The sequence below is a fragment of the Ananas comosus genome, linkage group 3, assembly GCF_001540865.1.
Source record: "Ananas comosus cultivar F153 linkage group 3, ASM154086v1, whole genome shotgun sequence".
Classification (NCBI taxonomy): Eukaryota; Viridiplantae; Streptophyta; class Magnoliopsida; order Poales; family Bromeliaceae; genus Ananas; species Ananas comosus.
Window position 1 is genome coordinate 582,057 of NC_033623.1, and position 24,534 is coordinate 606,590.

At 38.4% G+C, this 24,534-nt stretch overlaps 5 protein-coding genes, 1 long non-coding RNA gene and 2 other non-coding genes across 9 annotated transcripts; 3 read left to right on the top strand and 5 right to left on the bottom strand.

Moving 5' to 3' along the window:
- On the top strand, positions 3,394-8,242 carry LOC109707581 (probable serine/threonine-protein kinase nek3). The gene is made up of 3 exons (XM_020228961.1): positions 3,394-5,474; positions 6,302-6,529; positions 7,084-8,242. Exons 1-3 carry the CDS (start codon positions 3,558-3,560, stop codon positions 8,071-8,073), a joined length of 3,135 nt encoding a protein of 1,044 aa, XP_020084550.1. The 5' UTR covers positions 3,394-3,557; the 3' UTR covers positions 8,074-8,242.
- Positions 8,847-11,900, bottom strand: LOC109708028. 2 transcript variants are annotated; one of them, XR_002215639.1, is made up of 5 exons: positions 11,763-11,900; positions 11,509-11,610; positions 11,309-11,410; positions 10,052-10,154; positions 8,847-9,149 (listed from the first exon to the last, which is right to left on the bottom strand). It is a non-coding gene; the product is annotated as an uncharacterized LOC109708028 (long non-coding RNA). The 2 variants fall into 2 exon arrangements; XR_002215638.1 differs by having other exon boundaries at positions 11,509-11,900.
- LOC109708220 (probable RNA helicase SDE3) lies at positions 13,207-16,243 on the top strand. Its single transcript, XM_020229867.1, has 4 exons — positions 13,207-13,577; positions 13,694-14,016; positions 14,764-14,991; positions 15,116-16,243. Exons 1-4 carry the CDS (start codon positions 13,358-13,360, stop codon positions 16,019-16,021), a joined length of 1,677 nt encoding a protein of 558 aa, XP_020085456.1. The 5' UTR covers positions 13,207-13,357; the 3' UTR covers positions 16,022-16,243.
- Positions 16,696-19,499, bottom strand: LOC109708037 (probable prefoldin subunit 5). Its single transcript, XM_020229608.1, has 4 exons — positions 19,265-19,499; positions 19,089-19,192; positions 18,100-18,177; positions 16,696-17,096 (listed from the first exon to the last, which is right to left on the bottom strand). The coding sequence occupies exons 1-4, from the start codon at positions 19,470-19,472 to the stop codon at positions 17,013-17,015; spliced, it is 474 nt and encodes a 157-aa protein (XP_020085197.1). The 5' UTR covers positions 19,473-19,499; the 3' UTR covers positions 16,696-17,012.
- On the top strand, positions 19,632-19,703 carry TRNAT-UGU. Its single transcript has one exon. It is a non-coding gene; the product is annotated as a tRNA-Thr (tRNA).
- On the bottom strand, positions 20,311-21,543 carry LOC109708038 (protein BOLA1, chloroplastic). The gene is made up of 2 exons (XM_020229609.1): positions 21,392-21,543; positions 20,311-20,857 (listed from the first exon to the last, which is right to left on the bottom strand). The coding sequence occupies exons 1-2, from the start codon at positions 21,464-21,466 to the stop codon at positions 20,516-20,518; spliced, it is 417 nt and encodes a 138-aa protein (XP_020085198.1). The 5' UTR covers positions 21,467-21,543; the 3' UTR covers positions 20,311-20,515.
- Positions 21,569-21,641, bottom strand: TRNAF-GAA. Its single transcript has one exon. It is a non-coding gene; the product is annotated as a tRNA-Phe (tRNA).
- On the bottom strand, positions 22,304-24,374 carry LOC109707155 (E2F-associated phosphoprotein). The gene is made up of 3 exons (XM_020228258.1): positions 24,244-24,374; positions 23,263-23,428; positions 22,304-22,832 (listed from the first exon to the last, which is right to left on the bottom strand). The coding sequence occupies exons 1-3, from the start codon at positions 24,311-24,313 to the stop codon at positions 22,592-22,594; spliced, it is 477 nt and encodes a 158-aa protein (XP_020083847.1). The 5' UTR covers positions 24,314-24,374; the 3' UTR covers positions 22,304-22,591.

The following is a 24,534-nucleotide window of genomic DNA, read 5'->3' on the forward strand; positions in this document are numbered from 1 at the left end:
CCGTCCCTAGAGTAAGTGGCAAAGGGCTTAGTGGTTGGTATCCGAGACCCAAGTTCGAATCCTAGTTGATTCACATTTCCAGCTAAGTTTATTTCTAAATGAAATAAACGAAATGAGTAGCGTGCTACCTATCTCTAAAAAAAAAAAAAGAGTTTCATACGAGTTGGAGTATCAAAATATAGATCTAGTATTCTATTACTTTTTTTTTTTTTGAAATAAAGGTAGCATGCTATCCGTTTTGTTTATTTTTTTTGAAAATAAACTTTAATAGAAATGTGAATTCAAACTTGATATCTCAAGTATCAACCACCAAACCCTTTTAACTCATGTTTTGAGAGACGATGAAAACATCCAATTTTGGTCAGATAGTTGGGTACGTAGGAGACGCCCCCCCTCAGATCTTTGTTCCTACATATCTTCAATGGGATTCGAAACAAGAATATACGAATTTTCAATTGCTGCGGAAGAAGGGGTTGGAGATGGCGTGTCATTCTCCGAGGCTTTGAAATTTCTACAACTTACAATAGATAAAAGCCCCACCAATTAATGGAATTACTTGGGAATGAGTGCCTGTCGAGCGATTGGAATGAGGTGCACCGGAGGTGGACTGCTAATCACCTCTTCTCTGTCAAGTAATCTTACAACTTTATCACTGACGGTGGGAGCAAAGATCATCTTAGTTTCCGAATTTGGAAGTTTAAAATTAATGCCACTTAAAATCAAAGTCTTTGCTTCGTTGGTGCTAAGAAAAAGAGTCCTCTCTGCAGACATTCTTCATAAACGCGGTAGGATAGATGAACAACTATGCATGTTCAGTGCAATGAACTTGAAACGTGTGTTCATCTTTTCTCTGGATGCATATTCGTTAGATATTTGATCTTTTGCTTAAATAACGGGCTCCCAAACTTCCAAGCTTCGTTGGACAGCAGAGGAATGTGGGCAGCTTCTAGATTTCCGCGATAAACAGATGCGTCTCAAAAGAGTTACACTTCTGTCTGCTCTCTAGTGGTCGATCTAGATTGAATGGAATAACATAATCTTCTGAGACAAGGTTAGCAATTCGGCTTTCCTGCTTCAGATATCAGTCAATCTTTGAGCTCGTGGGAGGTGATTTGTTGAGTTGCTATTTCTTCTTTTTTTTTTTTTGGTATTTGTATTTGTATTTTATTTTATTTTACTTTTATTTTTATTTTTTAGAGGCTCTGGCTGCCTTCATCACCGATGCTAAATTTTTTTTCTCTTAGTGAATGAAACATATAGCTTACTACTTTTTTTTCAAAAAAAAAAAAGACGGTATTCTATTACAATTATAAAACTCAAATGAGCTATTATAAGTTTAGTTCCATGATAAATTTTTTTAAATATCAAGGTTAATTCCACAAAAGGTTCCACTGATCTAGCTACCTAATCTTCATAAATTTTAATTTTACTATCTAATCCTTTAAGTATTTGACTTGAGCTTATTAATGACCCCTTTTAACTTTAAAATTTGAATGTTTTGTTTATCTTTACAGATTTAATTAGTATATTTTGTGCAGTTTAGGTAACTATAAATAAAGTAGGACTTGTTGTTCCTAAGCCGTTTTCGATGATTAAACTTTCGAATCGACGATCAGCTCTGTTAGATTTGATCTAGCATATCTGTAGTATGTAGAAAATAAATTTTGCGATTTTTTGATATTATTTACTTAATGATTGAAAGGGTTCAAAATCAATAATTTTTAATAGTTGGTGTGTGTCTTTTGCAAGTTTAATGGTGTATAAGTATTTAAATCAGATGAAATTTTGATAGAAAGTTCTTTATACTATCTACAATGAAATTAATATCTCTAATTGAAAATTTTAGTACTATATCATAACGTTGTGAGATTTTTATTTTCAACCGTTAATTTTAAGTCATTTTGATTACTAGATAAATGATATCAAAAAACCACAATTTATTTTCTACATACTTCAAATACGCTAGGTCAAGTTTAACGGAATCGATCGTCGATTCAGAAATTCTATTATCGAAAACGGCTTAGGAGCACGAAGGCCTACTCACTATAAATATATAAAAGTAAGTAGTTAGTTTAAATCTTGTATCAAAAAAGTCACCAAATGACATAAACCAAATAAATTAAAAAATTAGATACTAGAATAAAATTTTAATAAATTAAATAATCGAATCAAAATAATATATACTTTTTTTTTGAAAAAAAAAAAATAGCACACTATCTGCTTCATTCATTAAAAATATGAACTAGACTACATGGATGAGGCAAGCTGGGCCTCGAGAGATATATACTTTAATGTTCACACAAGTAAGTTCTATACATTTAGACATATTACTTGATGTAACAAAGTGTATAGCACATGAAAAAGAGAGCACAAATTTTTTTTACTATTCCAAATGTAGGAATATCTGCGCATAGAAATAGTTCCGCCGCTCATCAGCAAGAGAGTAAAATCCTCGCCGTCCGCTCATCAGCAAGAGAGGTGAAAAATATTTTTCCATTCGCCTCGGCGTATAAAAATATTTTTATAAATTTGAAGAAAAATTAAAATTTTTACTTTCCCTTGTATTTCAGTAAAAAATGAAAAAAATCAAACTGCGTAAAATTTTTTCATTTATTTTTTTTCACGGATCCAAATAAATATATATATATATTTTTTCAACCAAACAATATTTGATAAAAAGCTTTTTTTTTTTTTACGAATCAAACACTACAAAACCTTAAAAAAAAAAAAAATCGACGTATATACAAGCAAGATCGTACGCAAAAAAGAAAAAGAAAAAGAAAATTCTGCATGCACGCAGGTAGAGATGTCAACGGGTAGGATTCGGGACGAATTTTTAAAAATCCGAACCCGAATGCGACTCCAAACCCGAGACCCGAATCCGACCGATTTTAAAAATCAATATCCAAATCCGAACCCGACCAAAAATCCGAAATCCGAACCCGAACCCGAACCCGAAAATTTAAATCCCAAACAATTATTTCTTTTTTCAATATTTTAAAATATATTATATTAAATCTAAATTTTTAAAATACAAATTCAAATATAACATCAAATTTTTTATATATATATTATATATAATACAAAATAAATTCAGATTCGGGTCGGGTTCGGGCCGGGATCGGCTTCGGGTCAGGTACAATCAAAATCCATATTCAAATCCATATCCATCGGTTTCTATTTTTTATATCCATATCCGAATCCATATCTATATCTATCGGATATATCCATTCCATTCGAGTTCGGATTTTGATAAAATTTCGGGTATCCATACACATTGAACATCCCTACATGCAGGATCGGTCGTACGCCAAAAAAAAAAAAAAAAAAAGAAAAAGAAAAAGAAAAAGAAAGTAAAATACGAAAACCTCCTCTTTCCATAAAGTGCTTTTAATTGCTTGATTAGTGTGGGCTAGTACAACAGCTTTTTCCGTCCCGAAAATACAAAGAAAAAAGCTTCATCTTCTTCAATCCGATCAAGTCACTCAGCCGAAAGAAAATTTTTCAATTTTTTTTTTTTTTTTTTCATTTCCCCGGATTCTCACTCTCTCTAAACCATGTTATCCTGCTTCCTTGATCTTTGTCGGATCTTCTTCGACTGCTGCGGAGATGATGAGGAACAAGAACGAAGAAGCAGCTACGGCGCCGGTTACTATTCGCCGCTGCAAAGAGAGAGTTCGCCGAAGAGATCGCCTGCGCCCGAAGCATATACACAATATACTGCTACTTATAGTTGGAAAGCATCATCGCCGCCGCGGTTGAAACCTTCTTCATCCTCTCTTGTTTCTTCAAAGCCTTATTCTTCTTCGTCAGATTCTTTTCCTTCTCCGTCTCCGGCGAAACCTCAATCCAAACCTTCTTCATCGTCTCTTGTTTCGTCGAAGGCTTCTTCTTCATCATCATCATCATCATCATCTTCCTCCTTCTTAACTCCTTCCTTTACAGCTTCATTTGCTTCTTCGTCTCCGGCGAAACCTCAATCTCCTCACGCCGCATCGGCCGGTGCAAAAACTTCGCAGCTGGCAAAACCTTCTTCATCCTCTGTTGTTTCGTCGAAGGCTTCTTTTCCATCATCATCTCCCCCCTCCTTAACTCGTTCTTCAACGGTTTCTTCTGTTCCTCCATCTCCGGCGAAAGCTCAACCTCCTCATGCTGCATCTGCTGGTGCAAAAGCTTCGCAGATATCGAAACCTTATTCTTCGCCCTCTCTTGCAGAAACTTCTTCTGCATCATCTATCTTTTTAACTCCTTCCTTAACAGCTTATTTTGCTTCTCTGTCTCTGGCAAAAACGCAATCTCCTCACGCCACATCGGCCAGTGCAAAAACTTCGCCGCTGTTAAAACCTCCTTCGTCCTCTGTTGTTTCGTCGAAGGCTTCTTCTTCGTCGTCAGCTTCCTCTTCCGTAACTCCTTTACCAGCTTCTTCTGCTCCTCCATCTCCGGCAAAAGCTCGGCCTCCTCATGCCACATCTGCTGGTGCAAAAGCTTCGCGGCTATCGGAACCTAATTCTTCGCCTTCTCTTGTTTCGTCTAAGGCTTCTTCTTCATCATCTTCCTCCTTAACTCCTTCTTCAACAGCTTCTTTTGCTCCTCCTCCTCCAGTAAAAGCTCAATCTCCTCATGCCTCATCAACTGGTCCAAAAGCTTCGCTGCAGTGGAAACCTGTTCCATCGAAGGCTTCTTCTTCGTCATTTTCCTTCTTAGCTCCTTCTTCAACAGCTTCCTTTGCTTCGCCATCTCCGGCAAAAGCTCAGCCTCCTCATGCCACATCAGCTGGTGCAAAAGCTTCGCAGCTATCGGAACCTTCCTTGCCCTCTCTTGTTTCGTCTAAGGCTCTTCCTTCCCCAGTAAAAGCTCAATCTCCTCATGCCGCATCGGCTGGTCCAATAGCTTCGCTGCAGTGGAAACCTGTTTCATCGAAGGCTTCTTCTTCGTCATTTTCCTTCTTAGCTCCTTCTTCAACAGCTTCCTTTGCTTCGCCATCTCCGGCAAAAGCTCAGCCTCCTCATGCCACATCAGCTGGTGCAAAAGCTTCGCAGCTATCGGAACCTTCTTTGCCCTCTCTCGTTTTGTCTAAAGCTGCTTCTTCATCATCTTCCTCCTTAACTCCCTCTTCAACAGCTTCTTCTGCTTCTCCATCTCCAGCAAAAGCTCAGTCTCCTCACGCCGCATCAGGCAGTGGATCTCCTGCAAGAGCTTGGCCGCTAGCAGAACCTTCTTCGCCCTCTTCTGTTTCGTCGAAGGCTTCTTCTTCGTCATCTTCCTCCTTACCTCCTTTAACGGCTTCTTTTGCTTCGCCCCAATTTGAGCAGCGGAATAAGATCAGTCAGCTCCCCCGGTACGAGATACCGAAGCATCTGCGGGAGCAGATCAAGAATGATGTCGTGCCCCAAGTGCTCAAAAGGCCCTTATCCCCATCAACTTATGCTGATTACTTTGCCGCTCTGCTTTATGCAGAGGACTACTATTCTGAGGTACTCTTCTCACATTTTGTTATTCTAACTACTTCCAGAATAACAACATGAGTTGGCTAGGCGAGCATAAGTTCGTATTTTGACATTTAGCAAAGTAATTGCAATATGAACTATGGCAAAGCAACTCTCTTTGTTGTTGTTGTTGTTGTTGTTGGAGAAAAGAATCTATCACTCTGGTCCCTTGGAGGGCCTGTATGGAATAGAGCTTCGATTTGTCCAGCAACCAATTTTGGTTCCCTTTCGATCATCACAGGTCTCGAAACTCGAGGCAAGTAATTTATCATTTTCTCTGGTGTTATAGTACGCGAAATACTAGAATTCATTGTGTAGCAGAACATTTTAAAAGCGACAAAACGAACAAAGAGACGCTATTGTGTTGTATGTTTACGTCTTGAGCTGATTCCGAACATGTCCCAGAGTTTTGCACAGTATCAGTGTTTCAGAAGCTAACAGAAATTTTAGCTGCCTTTCAACTCCATCTTCATAACCATAATCTCGCAACCCTTTCATGGCCTTCCTCGTTATCTGTAGCTGCAAGTGATTATTCATAACTAGTATAAGTCGGAGAAACTGATCAACAAAGACAAATAATTGTAACTTCAATAGTATAATATCAACATTGGTTCTTTATAACAGCATTGCAGTATGCATGTGTACTGAACTGTTCTCCTAACCAAATGCTGTAATCTATGTCCTGTCACTATGCTTTTCATAGGAATTTCAGTTTCAGTTTGCTCTCTCTTTATGCTCTTAAGCAGTCTCGTGTTTCATTAGTTCCAAATTAATATTCCCTTCCGAATTTAACTACGTAGTTTGCTTTTCAACAGAAATGGAGCGACTTTATTTTGCATGATGTCATGCTGGAATTGCGTAAAAAGGACAGCTTCAAGATTCAGAACTCAGCTGGAGGCAACAAGAACAACAAAAGTAATGCTCAGAAGGATAAGCCTTTTGTAGCTTTCGAGATTGATTCAGTTCCTGAGAAGCGGCCGTACCTCATATCAAGGGATCATGTCCTCGTGCGACCCGCTGGGAAGCAAATTGAGCCCTTTCAGGTGTGTGTCAATGGATCTTCTTCTTCTTATGCTTATTCATCTTATTATTCTTCTTCTTTTGCTTGGCCCCCTGTGCTCATACTGTGGGTGTTCCCAATTTAGTAATTTGGTTTATTGTACCTGCATCAATCATCAACAGATTAGGAGATGAAGTTTCAATTTTCATTTAATCATTTGCTCAATTTTCATTTAGTCAACTTTTAGGAGCCTTTGAAGAGTAGACCAGATAATTCTTGTTTCAACCATCACCTAGATAACTATATACATGTTTCAATTTCCTTAAGAAGGTTATGTAGTTGCTAGCTTTTGCAAGAAACGCGCTGCTACGTGAGATGGTCGAATGTCGTGTGTCCTCAAATTTCTATTTCCTCCCGATTTTTTTTAAGAATCGGGAGCTTATTCTCCGACGATCCCCTCACCATCTTTCTTTCTTGTGTCATGGTTTGGACCCACCTGAAACGCTTTTGCAGAGTCTTATTTAGAGTTTGATGCAGTTTATGATAAAATGCCGATACACAGCGAATTTGACAGATGAACTTTTGCACCATTACCAGGGAATCTTCTTCCGGGTCGAAAAGAGCAAATGGGTGTTAGCCGAATTCGGAGACAATTTCCACAAGCAACACTCGCCCTCGAAGAAGTACGACGTTAGCTTCTCCTTCAACCGGGTTTGCTTGAAGCGATGTCACCACGCGGTTTCGGCTGCAATGGATCCTTTCCTCTGCAGCATCCTTTTCCCCGACCCACCCCATAAAACATTCCTTGGACCCATCCATGATTTCAACTTCACCCAGAATGACCGAGAAAGTGCCGTGATTGCGATAATAAGCCATATTATAAATCTACGAAGTCCTGAACCTTATCTTCTCGAGGGGCCTCTTTCAGAAACGCCATCAGGCAATCTCTCTGAAATGGGGAATGTGATTCACTCAGCTATTCTGCAGCTCTACAGAACCTGCACCAGCAGTAAAATCCTTGTATGTGCTCCGAGAAACCGGACATTGGATGCGCTAACAAAAAGCCTGCTGGAGGACATCCCAGAATCGAGAATTTTCCGTGCCAATGCAGCCTTTCGAGAGTACAATCTCGTCCCGGATGACATTATGCCGGTGTGCTCATTTGAGGAGGAGTGCTTCACTTGTCCACCTCTAGCTGAGCTTGAGAACTTCAGGGTTGTTACCTCTACCTTCATCAGTACATTTAGGCTGAAAGCTGCTGGAATTGGTGCTGATCATTTCAGTCATATCTTTCTCGTCGACGCCTCTTCTTCTACGGAGCCTGAGACTGTTGTGGCTCTCGCGAATCTCGTGGGCAAGACTACTGCTGTCATGGTGACAGGGTCACTACTCAATATGCCGAAGTGCGTGAGATCGGATATGGCGAGGAGAAATGGATTGAAGAAGTCGTTCTTTCAGAGGCTTCGTGAGATGGAGCCCTACTGTCTGGATGATCCTATGTGTATCACCCATGTTTATGGTGATGATAAACGAAATGATGGAACTATGATACTTCCATCAATGGATACTAATGGATTCGAGTACTAAGTGCACGGCGATCGTGATTCTTCTGGTACTAGGTATAGTGGAGTGGCCTGTACAGATATATCGCAGAAAACAGTTGCTGCAGTTACTGTATATGTTTGTGGTTCATGCTGAATAATAAATAAACTGGTGCGTATCTAATAATAACTTACTCCCTATGATGATTATTTCATGTGACTGAAAACTAGTAGTTTCATTTTTGCCTCTTGGAAGATCTTAGCATTCATAATTTGGTAGAATAGAGACATTCAACTCGCACTCATCTAGCCGTCTATTAAATCTTATGTTCTTTTTTAATAAATCAAAAAGATATGTCAAATAAAATATTCATACATTCAAACAGGGATCGAAGTCTCAATATATAGTAAATATTCTAGGATAGATTGCACAAGTGATTTTTGAGCTTTTTAAGAGATTGCCCCAAAATTTTCCCGAGGTATCAGGTTGTTGCAGAACCTTCCAATTGTTATACAATTGGACCAATAATCTTTGCATTCCTGCTCCTAGCAGATTTTTGGGCATCTTAGTCTAGTTTTTATAGGAAATGAAAAAGTTAGGGATCAGATTATGAATGTTCAAGATCCCTTGGTCAATTTATGCCTCTCTTAAATTTAATGCTTATATATTTGACACATTTCATTGATTTCAACAACCTCAGAATGAGTAATCGTCACCTGCACTAGTATAAAATGATGAACCTCTTCAAGCAAAAACAACATGTACATGACACTCAATGCAACACGAAACTATGATTCAAAGAATAACCATTTTGAGCGTAACTGAAGCTACTGATCGGGCTTTAAATTGCATGCGTGTCAACGGAACCATCTCAGTACATTTATCACATCAAAAGACAAAAGCAGATCTCACTATATTTATCGCATCAAAAGACACAAGCAGCTGAACTTCCTAATTGGCCAAGTAGTACAGCGCAAATGCATAAGCATTTGGCATATTTAAAGTTATGAATAAGCTGACAACGGTACTTTTTGCGCTCATGAACTCCTGGAGGCTTGCCTGAGTTTTGCTTGTAATACTAGTCCGGCTTCATCTGCTATGCTTTTCTTTTTCGAAGCCATCTGCATTCAACATCGTAGAAGTTACACAGTAGCATATTAGAGAAAAATGTTCATAATAATCTGAAGTTGTTCTTGCCTATAATGTCGAAAATAAGTTAGCCAATAAACACCACTAGGTGACACTATTTCACCGAACCTTCTTTAAAGTAGAACTTCACACCTGAGCTTCCATGGGTAATACAGAAATAGCAACTAATGAAAACTGCACTGACGACATATATGATAACCAACAAATGATAAGTACACCCCCTAAAAGCAAAAATACAGGTGTTTTCTTTTCTCCCTACCAAAGAACAGTTTCCATTGGCGGTTTAGTTGTTTGCTTTATATTGTCCTCGCCTTCCCTTAAGTGAGCTTACACATGACAAAAAATGAGTTCAAGTGATATTCCCTCTTGATTGGCATTCTACAGGTATATTATTGCCAGTTCAGAGATGTATAATCATGTGTACAGAGTAAGAACGGTTAAAAATGAAATAACAAGCAAATTCTACATAAAATGCACTTAAACCAAAGATAAAATTATGTTCCACGTTGCAAGAAGACAAATCCTTTGACAGCCAATAGAAATTACTGCAGGAAATGAAAAATTGAATAGGCAAAGATATATTAGGCATGAGATGTTTTTTTTGGGATTTCCAATTGATGTTGTCAATCTGTATGAAAATACTCATTACTGCACATACAGCATTCTATGCCTATTCAAAGATGAATAACTAAATACTTGATACATCATAAGGGTCTTCTTGTTGACAAAAAGATATGCATGTCTCTCTAAACTATTAAGTATGGATTATGCAATAAAACAATCCAATGAAAAGCTGGTGATTTTTTCAGTGAGCAAATATGAGCCATAAAAAGTATGCCTCAAAAAGCACAATATACAATATATCATCACTTACCTCAACAAGCTCATCAAAATTAGACTTCAATAAATTGATTTTCCGCTCAAAATAATCTTTGCCTTCGGCCATGCTTTTCATACATATCTTTTTATACAGCATTCTGCATTGATAAGATAGGTAATTAACCTTACAGATCATGCAATACAGGTATTCCAAATCAAAGACATAAACATTTCAGGTATTAAAACAAAAATGACATTGACGTCCTTTACAATGGTATGGAGGGATCAATTCATGAAAGGACAAACAGTTATCTCATAAGACTGGAGAACAGGGTATTGTAAATTATGCATTTATCCAAATCAACCAAGCATTTGCAAAACTAAAATTCAAGCAGTGATAGCCCAGAGAACATCTAACCATATAATTAACTAACAAATTTCACAAGAAAATTAACAATTCGATAAGCCCCAACCAATCATAGTCGATAGTTCACAACAAACACAAACACTTTTGCAGGACTTATTCATGACAACATAACAAAAGAATGGATTAGAAACCGCAAAAACCAAATAACATTTTCCTAAAGAGAGCTTCATCTGTTTAACTTCAGCTAACTTATTTCTCATTTCAATCTTTCCTAGAAAGCTTGATTTAGTTAAAAAGAAACTCGCTAATTATCTGATGTTAGTATGCTACTATGCCAACCATTCTTTTATTGAGGTCTTTTGCACCAAATCAAAATTTTTGCGCCAAATTTAGTCGCCTGCACCAAATGATACACAAAAAAACAGATCTTTTGCATCAAATCAAGCCCACAGTCAAACAAAAGTTGGTGCCTTTTCTTACAGCAAATTAAAACACCATGATTAGGCTTTTTGCACCAAATCAAAATCTGTGCGCCAAATTTAGTTGCTTGCACCAAATGATACTTATATAAAGCAGATTTTTTTCCACATCAAATCAAGCAACAAAACTTAGCAGAGCCTTTCGGGTTTCCACAACCGCAAGATGAAAACTTTGGGGGGTACTACTGGCACCAGGATCTTCTTCCCTCAAAACCAACAACACATTAGGGTTCCATCTAGGGTTTCGACCGAAGGGGGAATCATTAATATCATTACTATCGGTGCATTTACCTTCTGACAGATCAAAGGCATACTGAAAAAGAAAAAGGAATCATTAATATCATATAAACCTACTTTTGCAACAAATAAGCATGATTAGATGAAGGATGAATCAGGTGGTCGAGGAAGGAAACGGAGCCATCAAGAACCTGTAGAGGGAAAAGGGAGAAAGGAGGAGGATGCTTACCATTGTTGATCATCTTACACGTCTTATTCAAACTATAAATTAGCAAAAATCCTAGTTTTCTTGTTGATCAAGGTGACGCCAACATTTAACATTCGAAGAGGCCTAATTTCACATCAAGCAAGAAAAGATTAACTAATATCATATAAACCCACTTTCACAAACGAATAAGCAATATTAGATCAAGTATGGAGGATTCTTACCGTTCTCCATCATTTTACACGTCTTATTGAAACTAGGAATCAGCAAAAATCCTAGTTTTCTTGTCGATCAAGGTCACGCGAACATTCAACATTCGATGAGACCTCATATCACATTGAACAAGAAAATGGCAAGATTAATATCATATAAGCCAACTTCCGCAGAACGAAGAGGCGCAATTGGGTCAAAGATGAATCGAATAGCTGAGCGACAAATTGAAGAGGGAAACGGGACGGGGTTTGGAGAGGAAACGTACCATTAGGGATTAGAGCAAGCTAGGGTTTGGAGATTGGAATGGCGCCTCTAATGGCGAAATCGCGATCTATTCGAAGAAGAGAGAGAGAGAGAGAGAGAGAGAGAGAGAGAGAGAGAGCAAGCACCGACCCTTCTCTCTGCTCCGTTCAACGAGAAATTTGCGGGAAATGGGATGCATTGATGCGTATTTATAGGGCCAGGATCGGACCGTTGGGTTGTTAACGTTTCGAAAAGCTGCGGTGAGGTTTCCGCCACTGCACTTGCTTCCTTCGGGATTGCAGGTTGAATGCGTTACATGCAGTGAGAAAGTACGTTGAAAAAATATTCTATTTATTTTTGTAATATTATGTTCTGTATATCGCGATGAGTCGATTATATATATTTTTGATTCTATTGGAGAATGCAGAAATATATTTCTATATATTTTTTTTTCAACTCTATTTTATCTAATAGTGTTAGATAAATCTCAATACCAAATTAAGTTTAAATAAAGTTTAACGGTATGAAAAATTTTAAAAACTTTATTTAGAGCCAAACAACCAATAGTCCATTTGCTTGCGATGAATGAGCAGTTAAAATCACAATTCCAAAATAAAGTTGCTAATGCATATGTTTGTCAGGCTACTAGATACACCACTATATTTATTAAAATTGTCCAACTTGTACTCACAAATATATAGACTTTAGTTCTTAACTTCAAAAAATTTTAATTTTACTGTCTAATTTTTTTAAAGTATTTAATTTGAGCTCGTCAACAGCTCCTTAATTTTAAAATTTAAAATACATTATTTATCTTTACAAACTTAATAAGTATATTTTGTCTGGTTTATGTAACTATAAATTTATAGAAGTAGTAATTAGTCTTAAATATTGTATTGAAAAAGTCACCAAATGACATAAATCAACCAAATAAAAAAAAATTGGATACTTTCATTAAAATTTTAATAGTCTCTCGTACTCTATCCTTCAAATAAGTTAGGCTAAATTATATAAAACCTTATGTCAAAATCTGATTTTTCATTTTCTTCTTGTCATTTAAAAACCTACACTTTGCCCCCTTGTAAAAAAAAAAATGTTCACTTCGTCCTCTGCCATTAGTAATCCGTTAGGATTCTGTTTATAAACTATTATTATATATTTTTTTATGTCAAAAATGTCCTCAGCCTTCTTTTTTGTAAACATGATGAGGGTCAAAATAGTGAGGGACAAAATGATCATTTTATCATCACAATTCATACCGTACTCTTCTGTGAATATTTTTATTTTATAAGAAGGAAAAGTGTAGATTTTTAAATAACTAGAGAAAAAATAAAAAATCGAGTTTTGACAGAAAAATTTTCTGTAATTTAGAAAATAAGTAATATATATTTTTACTAATTGAGTGGATGCGTTAACCATGCATGTACATGAAAAGGAGAGCCCGGCGTAGGATGCGTTAAAACTACAAAAGCCTTCTCTTTTGGTAAAGGACTAGTGCAGGTACTTTTCCCCCGGAAAACCAAAGGAAAGCTTCGTCTTACTGCGATCTGGTGATGAACTCACTCAGCTGAAAGTTATTAAAAGAAAAAAAAGGTCCATTTTCTCCAATTCGAAACCATGATATCCGGCTTCCTTGATTTCTGTCGGCGCTTGTTGGGAGGGCAAGATGAAGAGAATCAAGAGGGGGGCCGCCATGGATTCGAACGACGAAGCAGCTCCGGCGGTAACTCTTCGCCGCTGCAAAGAGAGAGTTCGCAGAGGAGATCACCGGTGCCGGACGCTTCCTTTGCTTCTCCGTCTCCGGCGAGAGCTCAGCCTCCTCATGCCGCATCGGCCGGTGCAAAAGCTTCGCCGCAATTAGAACCTCCTTCATTTCATCCTCTCTTGTTTCTTCGAAGCCTTATTCTCCTTCCTCATCTTCTTCATCCTGCTTAACTCCTCCTTTATGTACAGCTCCTTTTGCTTCTCCGTCTCCGGCAAAAGCTCAGCCTCCTCGTGCCGCATCTTCTGCTCCTCCATCAACAGCTTCTTTTTGTTCGCCGTCGAAGGTTTCTGTGGATAATTTGCCGCTGTTCGCTAGCGAGAAGTCGTCGGAACCGCCCCAGTTTGATCAGCGGAATAAGATCGGTCAGCTCCCGCGGTACGAGATCCCGGAGCATCTGCAGGAGCAGATCAAGAACGATGCCGTGCCCCAGGTGCTCAAAAGGCCCTTATCGCCATCCACTTATGCTGATTACTTTGCCGCTCTGCTTTACGCAGAGGACTACTACTGTGAGGTACTCTTATCATATTTCATTGTCCTAACTACTTCCGAATATCATGTGATCTTTAGCGAATGCAACTCTGCTTGCTGTTGTTGGATATTCCTTTCGAGGGCGTATTTTGAAAGCTTTTTTGTTAAGACTCGCGATTTGTCGAACAACTTGGATTTTGCAACTAGGAGCGTCACGGTTCAGACTGAAGATTCTGCTCGTAGGGCCACCGAAATCTCATCTAGGTTTCCTACTGTCGTGTGTCCTCGATTGGCGCTGCCGATGATACTTCAATTGTCGACTTTAGTATTGAGCGAAAGGTTTACACCTATAGGTTCTGTATTGCAGGTCGATCCTGCTACACACTAGTATTCCCGGAAGTTCTAGACATTGGTGTTGATCTTTCGCTTCTTGAGTAGGGAGAAGCTTAATTCAGAGCGACCATACAACTCCTCCTTCATAACGATTATCTTGCGACCCTTGGTGGATTCATCCCCTTATCGTTAGTTGCAGCTGCAATCAAATATTCATACCGAGTGTGAGTTAGATCGACAGAGATTTAGATACTTCTAATATCTTTAATAGTATCTCGACATTGACTCCTCATAACAGCATTACAATAGGTAATCTATATCCTATCACTTTGCTCTTTATAGGAGTTCCAGTTTCAGTTTTCTTTCTCTCTTTACGCTCTTAAGCAGCCTCCTATTCCATCAGTTCCAATTTAATGTTCCTTTCCGTTTTTTGGTTATGTAATTTGCATTTCAACAGAAATGGAGCGATTTTTTGTTGCTTGATGTCACGCTGGAATTGCGCGGAAGGGACAGCTTCAAGATTCAGAACTCAGCTGGAGGCAAGAAGAACAATAAAAGTAATGCTCAGAAGGATAAGCCCTTTGTAGCTTTTGAGATCGGTTCAGTTCCTGAGAAGCGGCCGTACCTCCTATCAAGGGATCATGTGCTTCTACGACCTGCCGGGAAGAAAACTGAACCTTTCCAGGTGCATCTCTCAGGATCTTCTTCTTCTTATTCTTCTTATTCTTAGATTGGACTCAAATCTTTACACTTACAGTGGCTTAGTTCGTGTCGTGGATCTGTTTAGTGAACTTTTGTATCATTGCCAGGGAATCCTGTTCCGGGTCGAAAAGAGCAAATGGGTGTTAGCCGAATTCTCAGACGATTTCCACAAGCAACACTCACCCTCGAAGAAGTACGACGTTAGCTTCTCCTTCAACAGGGTTTGCTTGAAGCGGTCTCACCAGGCGGTTTCAGCTGCAATGGATCCTTTCCTCTGTAGCATCCTTTTCCCCGACCCACCGCGTAACCCATTTCTCGGACCCATCCGTAGTTCCGATTTCACCCAGAACGACCGAAAAAGTAACATGCTTGCGATAATAGGCCGGATTCTACGTCTGAAAGGTCCTCAGCCTTATCTTCTACTCGAAGGGCCTCTTTCACAAGGCATGGAGAAGCTGATCCAAATAGCTATTCTCCAACTCTATGAAACCTGTTCCAATAATAGAATCCTTGTATGTGCTCCGAGAAACTGGACATTGGATGCACTAACAAAAAGCCTGCTAAAGGATATCCCAGAATCGAGAATGTTCCGTGCTAATGCGGCATTTCGAGACTATGATCTCGTCCCGGATGACGTTATGCCGGCGTGCTTGTTTGAGGGGGAGTGCTTCACTTGTCCACCACTGGCTGAGCTTAAGAGTTTCAGGGTTGTTACCTCGACCTTCATCAGTTCATATAGGTTGTATGCTGCTGGAATTGGTGCAGATCATTTCACTCATATCTTTCTCGTCGACGCGTCTTATGCTACGGAGCCTGAAACTATTGTGGCTTTTGCAAATCTTGTGGGCAAGACTACGGCGATTGTGGCGACAGGGTCGGCACAGGAGAGTCCGGCGTGGGTGAGATCGGATATTGGTAGGAGAAATGGATTGAAGAAGTCGTTCTTTCGGCGGCTTCTTGAGATGGAGCCCTACTCTCTGCGTGATCCTATGTACATTGCCCATATCCAGTGAATTTCTTGTGAAAGAATTGATGCGATTATGATACTTACACCGACGGATTTGTGTACAAGTGTGCGGCGAGTCGTGATGCTTCTGATAGCTGGTATAGTAGAGTGGCCTCCATAGAAATGTTGTGTAAACAGTTGCTACAGTTCCAGTAAATGTGTGTGGTTTGTGCTGAATAATAAACTCGTGCATATCTAATAATAACTTGCTCCATATGATGATTTCTCATGTGATTGAAAGCTAGTAGTTTTATTTTTGCCTCTTGAAAGGTCTTAGCATTTATGAAGTCGCACTCATCTAATTATCTATGAAATCTTATGTACTTTTCGATAAGTAAAAAAAAAATGTGAATAAAATATTCATGCATCTAAACACACTCGAAATCTCAATATTAAGTACTTTCTGATAGATTGCGCAAGTGATTTTTTGACCTTTCAAGAGATTTCCCCAAACTTTCGCCAAGGTACCAGGTTGTTCCAGAACCTTCCAATTGTTATACAATTGGACAAATAATTAATCTGTGCATTCCTTCACCTAGCAGTTTTTCTGGACATCTTATTCTAGGTCTTTGGAAATGAAAAAGTTAGGGATCAGATTATAGAGGTGCAGGATCCCTGGATCAATGTACCCATAGATGTAATGCCTGTCCTAAATTTAATGCTCATATTTGACACATTTCATTGATTTCAACAACCGCAGAATGAGTAATCACCCGCACTTGTATAAAATGATGAACATCTTCAAGCAAAAACAATAAAAACATGACACTCAATGCAACAGACTACTATGCTTCAAATTTCAAAGAAAAACCATATTGAGCATAACTAAAATTAATGATCAGGCTTTAAACTGCCAATGGAACCATCACTCACTACATTCATCACATCGAAAGACGCAAGCAAATCGACATCCTAATTGGCCAAGTAGTACAATGCAAATGCGTAAGCATTTGGCATATTTAGAGTTGAGAATAAGCCGAGAAAAGGACTTTTTGCTCTCATGAACTTGCGGAGGCTTGCCTGAGTTTTGCTTGTAATACCAGTCCAGCTTCATCTGCTATGCTTTTCTTTTTCGAAGCCATCTGCATTCAACGTTGAAGAAGTTACAAGGTAGCATAGTAGAGAAAAATGTTTCACAATAATCTGAAGAAAATGTTCTTGCATAGGATGAAGAAAATAAGTTAAGAGTCAATAAACACCACAAGGCGACAAGTATTTCACCGAACCTTCTTTAAATAGAACCTTATGCATGATTTTCTATGAGTATTACAGAATAGCAAGTCAAGAAAACTGCACTAACAACATATAAAATAACCTACAAATGCTAAAGCACACTCTTGGAAGCGAAAATTCATGTGAAAATTTTTTCTTACAAGAAGTTCAATTTTATTTTGATTGCGCAAAAAAATAGTAATGTTTGGGTCATAACTTAGTGCATTTGAGTAATGAGCTGAGATTCCATTGCCGGTTTAATTGTTTGCTTTTATATTGTCCTCACCTTTCCTTAACCGGGCTTACACATGATGAAAATGTGTACAACTGACTTTCCCTCTTGATTGGCTTTACCCAAATATATTATCACTAGTACAGAGATGTACAATCATGTGTAGAGAGTAAGAATGGTAAAAAATGAGACAAGAAGCAAATTGTACATATAATGGGCTTAAATCAATGACATAATTACAGTCTACATAGCAAGAAGACAAATCCTTTGACAGCCAATAAAAACTGCTGCACAAACCATAACACTGGATAAGAGAAAATATATTAGGCATGAGACGCCTTTTTTGGGTTACCTGTTGACATAGTTCATCTGCATGAACTGAAGCAAATGGTGGGAAAAGAACTGAAAATACCCATTACTAAGCATACAGCATTCTATGCCTATTCAAAGACAAATAACTAAATACTTGATACATCAAGGGTCTTCTTGTTGTATAAAAAGATATGCAAGTCTCTCTAAACTATCGAGTTAAGTATAGCTTTTGGAATAAAACAATCCAATGAAAAGCTGGCGGTTTTTTCAGCGAGCAAAAACGAGTCATAAAAAGTATTGCTCACAACGCACAAGATGGAATCACATACCTCAACGAGCTCATCAAAATTAGACTTCAATAAATTGATTTTCCGCTCACAATAGTCTTTGCCTTCGGCCATGGTTTTCTGCATTAACAAGATAGGTAATTAACCTTACAGTCATGCAAGAAAGGTTTTCCAAGTCAAAGACATAAACATTTTAAGGTATCAAGACAAAAATGACCTTGACATCCTTTACAATGGTATAGAGGGATCAATTCATGAAAGGATAACAGTTGTCTGATAAGGGTGGAGAACAGGGTATCGTAAATTATGCATTTATCCAAATCAACCGAGCATTTGCAAAACTAAAATTCAAGCAGCAATAGCCCAGAGAACATCTAACCATATAATTAACTAACAAATTTCACAGGAAAAATTAACAATTGGATAAGCCCCAAAGAATCATAGTCGATAGTTCACAACAAACACAAACACTTTTACAGGATTGATTCATGACAACACAACAAAAGAATAGATTAGAAACCGCAAAACCCAAAGAACATTTTCCTAAAGAGAACTTCATCCGTTTAACTTTCGCTAAATTATTTCGCTAAAGAGAACTTCATCCGTTTAACTTTCGCTAAATTATTTCTCATTTCAATCTTACCCAGAAAGCATGATTTAGTTAAAGAAAAACCTTACTAACTATCTAATGTTACTATGTCAACTAATCTTTTATTGAGGTCTTCTGCACCAAATCAAAATTTCTGCGCCAAATTTAGTCGCCTGCACCAAATGAAACTTACAGAAAACAGATCTTTTGCATCAAACAAAAGTCAGTGCCTTTACTTACATCAAATTAAAACACCATGATTAGGCTTTTTTGTACCAAATCAAAAATTTAGTTGCTTGCACCAAATGATACTTGTATAAAGCAGATTTTTTTCCACATCAAATCAAGCAACAAAAGTTACAAAACCTAGCAGCGCTTTTCAGGTTTCCACGATCACAAGATGAAAACTTTGGGGGTATTACTGACAGAGGGGAGGGGGAACCTCGATGAAGTATCCGGTGCCGACGTCGACGAGGACCTTATCGGCGTCATCTAGGGTTCCGGGGACGTAGAGCGAGGCCGTTAGCGGCACCAGGAGCTTCTTCCCTGCGAAACCAACAACACGTTAGGGTTCCATCTAGGGTTTCGATCGAGAGGGGAGAGAGACGGATGGGTCACCATGGGGGCGGAGGGAGAGGTCGTGGAGGGCGGCGGCGGCGGACTCGAGGCGGGAGGCGGCGGTGCGGATCTTGGCGAGGCCGTCCTGGAGGAGGTTGACCTCGAGGTCGGTTTGCTCCTTCAGCGACCGCAGCTGCTCCACGCCCATCCTCTCCATCTCCGGCGCCCTAATCACCCCCGCCGATCCCCCTACCCGCCCCGTCGCCATGGACGATCTACAGCTCGAGGAAGAAGAAGAAGAAGAAGAAGAAGAAGAAGGGATCAGAGACTAGCAAAAACTCGAGTTTTGATAGAGCCCACAGAGTAGAGTGTGTATATATATATATACTTTTTATTATAAAAGTTTGTTATGAAATATCAAGTAGCAGCCCCTATAGCTCAGTGGTAGAGCGTCAGTCTTGTAAACTGAAGGTCTGTAGTTCGATCCTGCATGGGGGCATTTTTCTTTTTTTTATTTTTTTATTTTTTTATTTTAAGATGGTATTATAGTCAACTTATTGATATAACCAAGTTAATCCATGTTTAGCAACCTGTTGGCGGATGATCTGGCTGGAAAAAAAATAACATAATTTTTAAGAACCAATCATTTGACTTTTTTTTTACTACTAGATGACTTCGAGACGTGAGCTGACTTTTGCAGCTCTTAGTGACTTAGTTTTGAGTGAGGAGTAGTAATTTTTCTATGATTTTTCTTTTTTATTGTGGTTGCCTTCAATATTTTTCAAGACTGCGTTCTAGCGAGATACTGTTTTTCTCAAAAAAGAAAAAACAATCTAGTTAAGATCTGAGCTTCATATCAGAAAACAAACTGAAATCCTACTGCTACTCACTTACTGCAACTAGAAACATTGCACAGGTTACTGACATTTCATTGTTAACTTCTTCAAATTCGAACATCATATTCTTCAAAAATGCTAAACTGAAGCAACTCTATCATTCTTCAAAACAAGTTTTCTACTATGTTTAGGCAACACAAATAACCTTTGCCAGCATCTGACATTGTTGCTGCAGTTGCCTACACAAACATCTTCCAATAGAAACATCTAGGACAAAATGTTTACCTTCATGTCAGATTACTCCAATCAGCAAACAAACAGTGAGACTATCAGAAAAGAAAAGCGAAGTTTTCTATCATGAAGATTAATGTGTAGCCAAAAACAGCAGTTTCTGTGGCACATACAACTTATGACTGCGAGAAGCATCATCTCGAAAGATAAAAATAGTTCAGGTCACAAGCCAGAACCCATGTTCTTAGGCATTTGATGGCGCCGACTCCTGCGGAGTTCTCGCAACGATGGAAATGGCATGGAGTCCAGATTTCAGCTCATCGCCCAAAAGATCGTACACCATCCGGTGGCGTTTCAAGAGGCTTTGCCCGTCGAATTTCGCTGAAACAACCTTGATGTTGAAATGGGTCTCGTTTGCGTCCACCCCCTTAACACCTGCGTGCCCGGAATGCTGATACGAAACATCCTCTACTTCCAGCACACTGGCTTCCAATGCGGCCTGCAGCTTTTGCCTGATTCTACTAGCCCTCGATAGCGCGACAGCGGTTCCCCGTGAGCCCATTTTGGTTATCAGGTATCTTAGACCCTACATGTTAAAACAAAATGGTCAGAAACTCTCCGTTATCGGAAAATTGTTAACACCATGAACTTTCGATTTTCATATGAAATACTCCACTGCGAAAATTCTTCCATATTATTTCTCCACAACCGATTCGTCTTAAATCGAATATACAAATCATAAATTTGAACAAGGCAGCAACAAAGTAGAAATAATATACTTATATGCAATACAGGAGAGTTTCTGTTCGTGCGGCGGATCTATTGCGCCGCTGATTAGGCTTTAAATGGGCATCATCAAATTTATGTAGCTGAGTTCTATTTTTCTGAGAACTTTCCTATGCATGATGCCAATAGCAAATTTTATGTTAATTTTATGATTAATTTCGGTTCTCTTTCTCAATTAAAAAGCGAAAACCCTAATATTTTGGCACCAAATAAATTGACCCCTTGGTATGGTTTGATGATAGGGCACAAAATAGATTGGAGATGGGAATAAATCCCTAATAAGGGATTTAAATTTAGCGTTAGAATCTGAATAAAGGAGAGATGAGGGACTTACACGAAAGAAGCAAAGCAATAGCCCTTGTGTTGAGAAGAGACCTTGGGTTGGGGGGGACGAGAAGAGCCTGGGCATATGTTGGATATTAATTTTTTTTAAAAAAAAAGATAATACAAAATATAATAGAAATTATAAAAATAAAATGAGTGAATTTTTTTTTTTTTTTTTTTAAAGAATTGCGGTGAGCGTGGATCGAACACGCGACCTTCAGATCTTCAGTCTGACGCTCTCCCAACTGAGCTATCCCCGCAACTTTGTTTTTAATTTTCGAAAAATGTTTTAATTTTATTTAATCTGTTTTGTCAAACAAATAATAAAAATTGAAAAATTTCAGTTTCGCAGCACAAACGAACAGCGGAAAAAAAGTAATTTTTCTCTGAACTTTAGTTCACTTCAACCTGGACTTCACATTCGGCGAATCAAACAAGCAAATCTCTTGAACTTAGATTTTTAGTCAAATAAAGACATAGGATTGGACTTTGCAGGGATTGTTACCCTAATAATTATGGTGTACTGTAAAGACACAATATGCTCAACTGCCTCGGAAAGGATGGTCTCTTAAACTATTTGATAAAATTTAGAAGATTTAATCGCTTAATTTAAAAGTTCAGAAGTTTATTTGCAAAAATGCTGAAGTTCAAGGTTTCCTTGTACAATTTTTCTTTTTCCTGATGAAGCCATCTCTCTCTCTCTCTCTCTCTCTCTCTCTCTCTCTCTCTCTCTCTCACATTATTGAATATGGTATTATCAGAATCAATGAAATGTTAATAAGATCAACCATTTTGTCTTTTTTTAATCTTTCTTTGTATCTTGTCTCCAATCCCATACATCCTCATATAAATTACAGATAACAATTTTATTTGTACATTAAAAAGTTACAAAAAAAAAAAACTGCCTGAAAAATGTGTCCAGTTGAACTCAACCACCAGTTTCTTATTTCTACCCATTTTTTTGTAACAACTTTGATCTTATGAAAGCAAAATAACTCTTACTGGAAAGATTCTCATGAGAGCTGGAACAGCACTAATGTCTAATGCACTATATTACAGAACCATTTTTCGAAGTTAATCCAGTACATCATACATAAGCTTCTGGTCTTTGGATGAAAAAACTTAGATGCACAAGACATAAGCAAAAGACATAACCTGAGAGAGATATCTAGAACCTACAATTTGATACCAAAACCAAAAAAAGACGGCTTCAGGAGTTACTAGGGATGACATTGAAGAAATGGTAGACCTCCTCTTCGTCGAGGACCCCGACCTCAGTTGAGCAAACTGAACAGCATACCGGCCGGAATACCTCTTCCTCGGGCTTACCAGAGTCACTACGGGCTTTCGACTTCTTTCCTTTTCGTTTCGCAGGACGCAGTATCTGGTCGGTCCTAACCTTGCAGTTGCGAACAAACATGGCCCTGTACTGCGTCACGTATTTCTCGTGCCTGTAATGGGAAGAACAGGGAACACGACGAGGGAATTAACATTCTCGATGTGAACAAAACATTCAGAATTAGCAGTGCTTTACGTGATCGTACCGTCGACACTTACTCAGAAGTTACAAATTTATCACAATGTTGATAAAGCCTTCGGGCCATCGATAATATTTGCAGCAAGATCGTGCTGACGTCGGTCAGAGAAAAATGAATAGCTATCGACGGTCGGTCATTATTTTGACTTAGACTACTGTTATGTGGAGATTTTAGATTATACAATTTCAACTAATATTCTATATTTAGTCACACTAGTATATGTCAAATATACAACATCTAGTTTATATTTTGTTATGCCTCACTGATACATAATCAGAATACTACTAACCGTACTAGCGTATTCAATACTCTAACAGACATTCGTAGTGACGGGAAATCATACCTCTGACAATCCAAGCATAGGGTGGTGAAACACGCAGGGCAGCTAAGAATAGCATCGGAGCTCCGGCCTTTTCGTTGTTTATGAGCCCATTTTTCGTCGATATCATCAATATTTGGATCATAGAACTCGGGTTTGACGGAGTAGTCTATCTCATCATCACTAGAAACTAAGAACCATAAAAGCAAATGTCAAAAAATGGCCAAAATAATATCCAATCATTGTGAAAGCGATGCAATTTCAGGATTCCAGTGAAGCGAGTTTCTTGGCCATTTCATAGAACTTCAAATAGCAACTACATAAGTGCAGTCTTCATCAACTAACAACATAAGTGCAGTCTTCATTAAACTTAAAATTACCAATTAGACTCAAATGAGGCATAATTTCTTGGGCTTTTATTCTTTACAACTCAAGAATTACCTGGTTGAATTTTCTTTTTGGTTATGACTTCAGAAAACTGGACCAAGGAACTTGGAGAATTCAGGTTGCATATACAAATTTGTTATCTCGGGTGTTTTCGCGCGAGTGTTTGAAGTCAAAAATTGAAAGATTGAATAGTAAAATTAAAATTTTGAAAGACCGAGCAGTGGATGATACGTAGTTCAGGCAAGTTCTATACGGTTTTACCCAAATTTAAACAAACTAATTACCAAAATAAATAATTGCTACAAGACTGACTTCAAAANCTAAAAAAAAAAAAAAAAAAAAAAAAAAAAAAAAAAAAAAAACTTATTAGCCATATTTTCAAATTTTATTTTTTTCGAGTAAATTACCCTTACAACTTCTCATTCAACACTCCCTTCAACATTGGTTGCTTCTACAAAAATCACAACCCATCTCAATTCAATATTTTCTGGCTCTTATCTTACACCTACTTAACACTTGCAAAAATTTTAGGCATGATGTGTAAAAGAAAAACGTAGAAAATAATAATAATTATAAGATAAAAGAAAAGAAAATAAGCCAAAAAAAAAAAAAAAGTACCGAATTCGGCGTGATTATCTGGTGCTTCTTCGGTTTCCATTGGCTGCTTCTCTCGCGAGCCCTCCTCCATTTTTCACCTTCGTTTTCGCTTCCCACTCTCTTTGCATTTTAGGGTTCGATTAGAGGATTCAAGAATGAAAAAAGAGAATAGTGGACTGGGCCGGGTCTCAGTTTGGTATCCAAACCCGGTATCTTTTAGCCCGATATGTTTCATGGCCATATCGGGCCTGGATTTGGGAACGATTTGGTGCCGGCGCTGGCAATTCAGCTCGTTGTCCGCGAGTCAGCTCG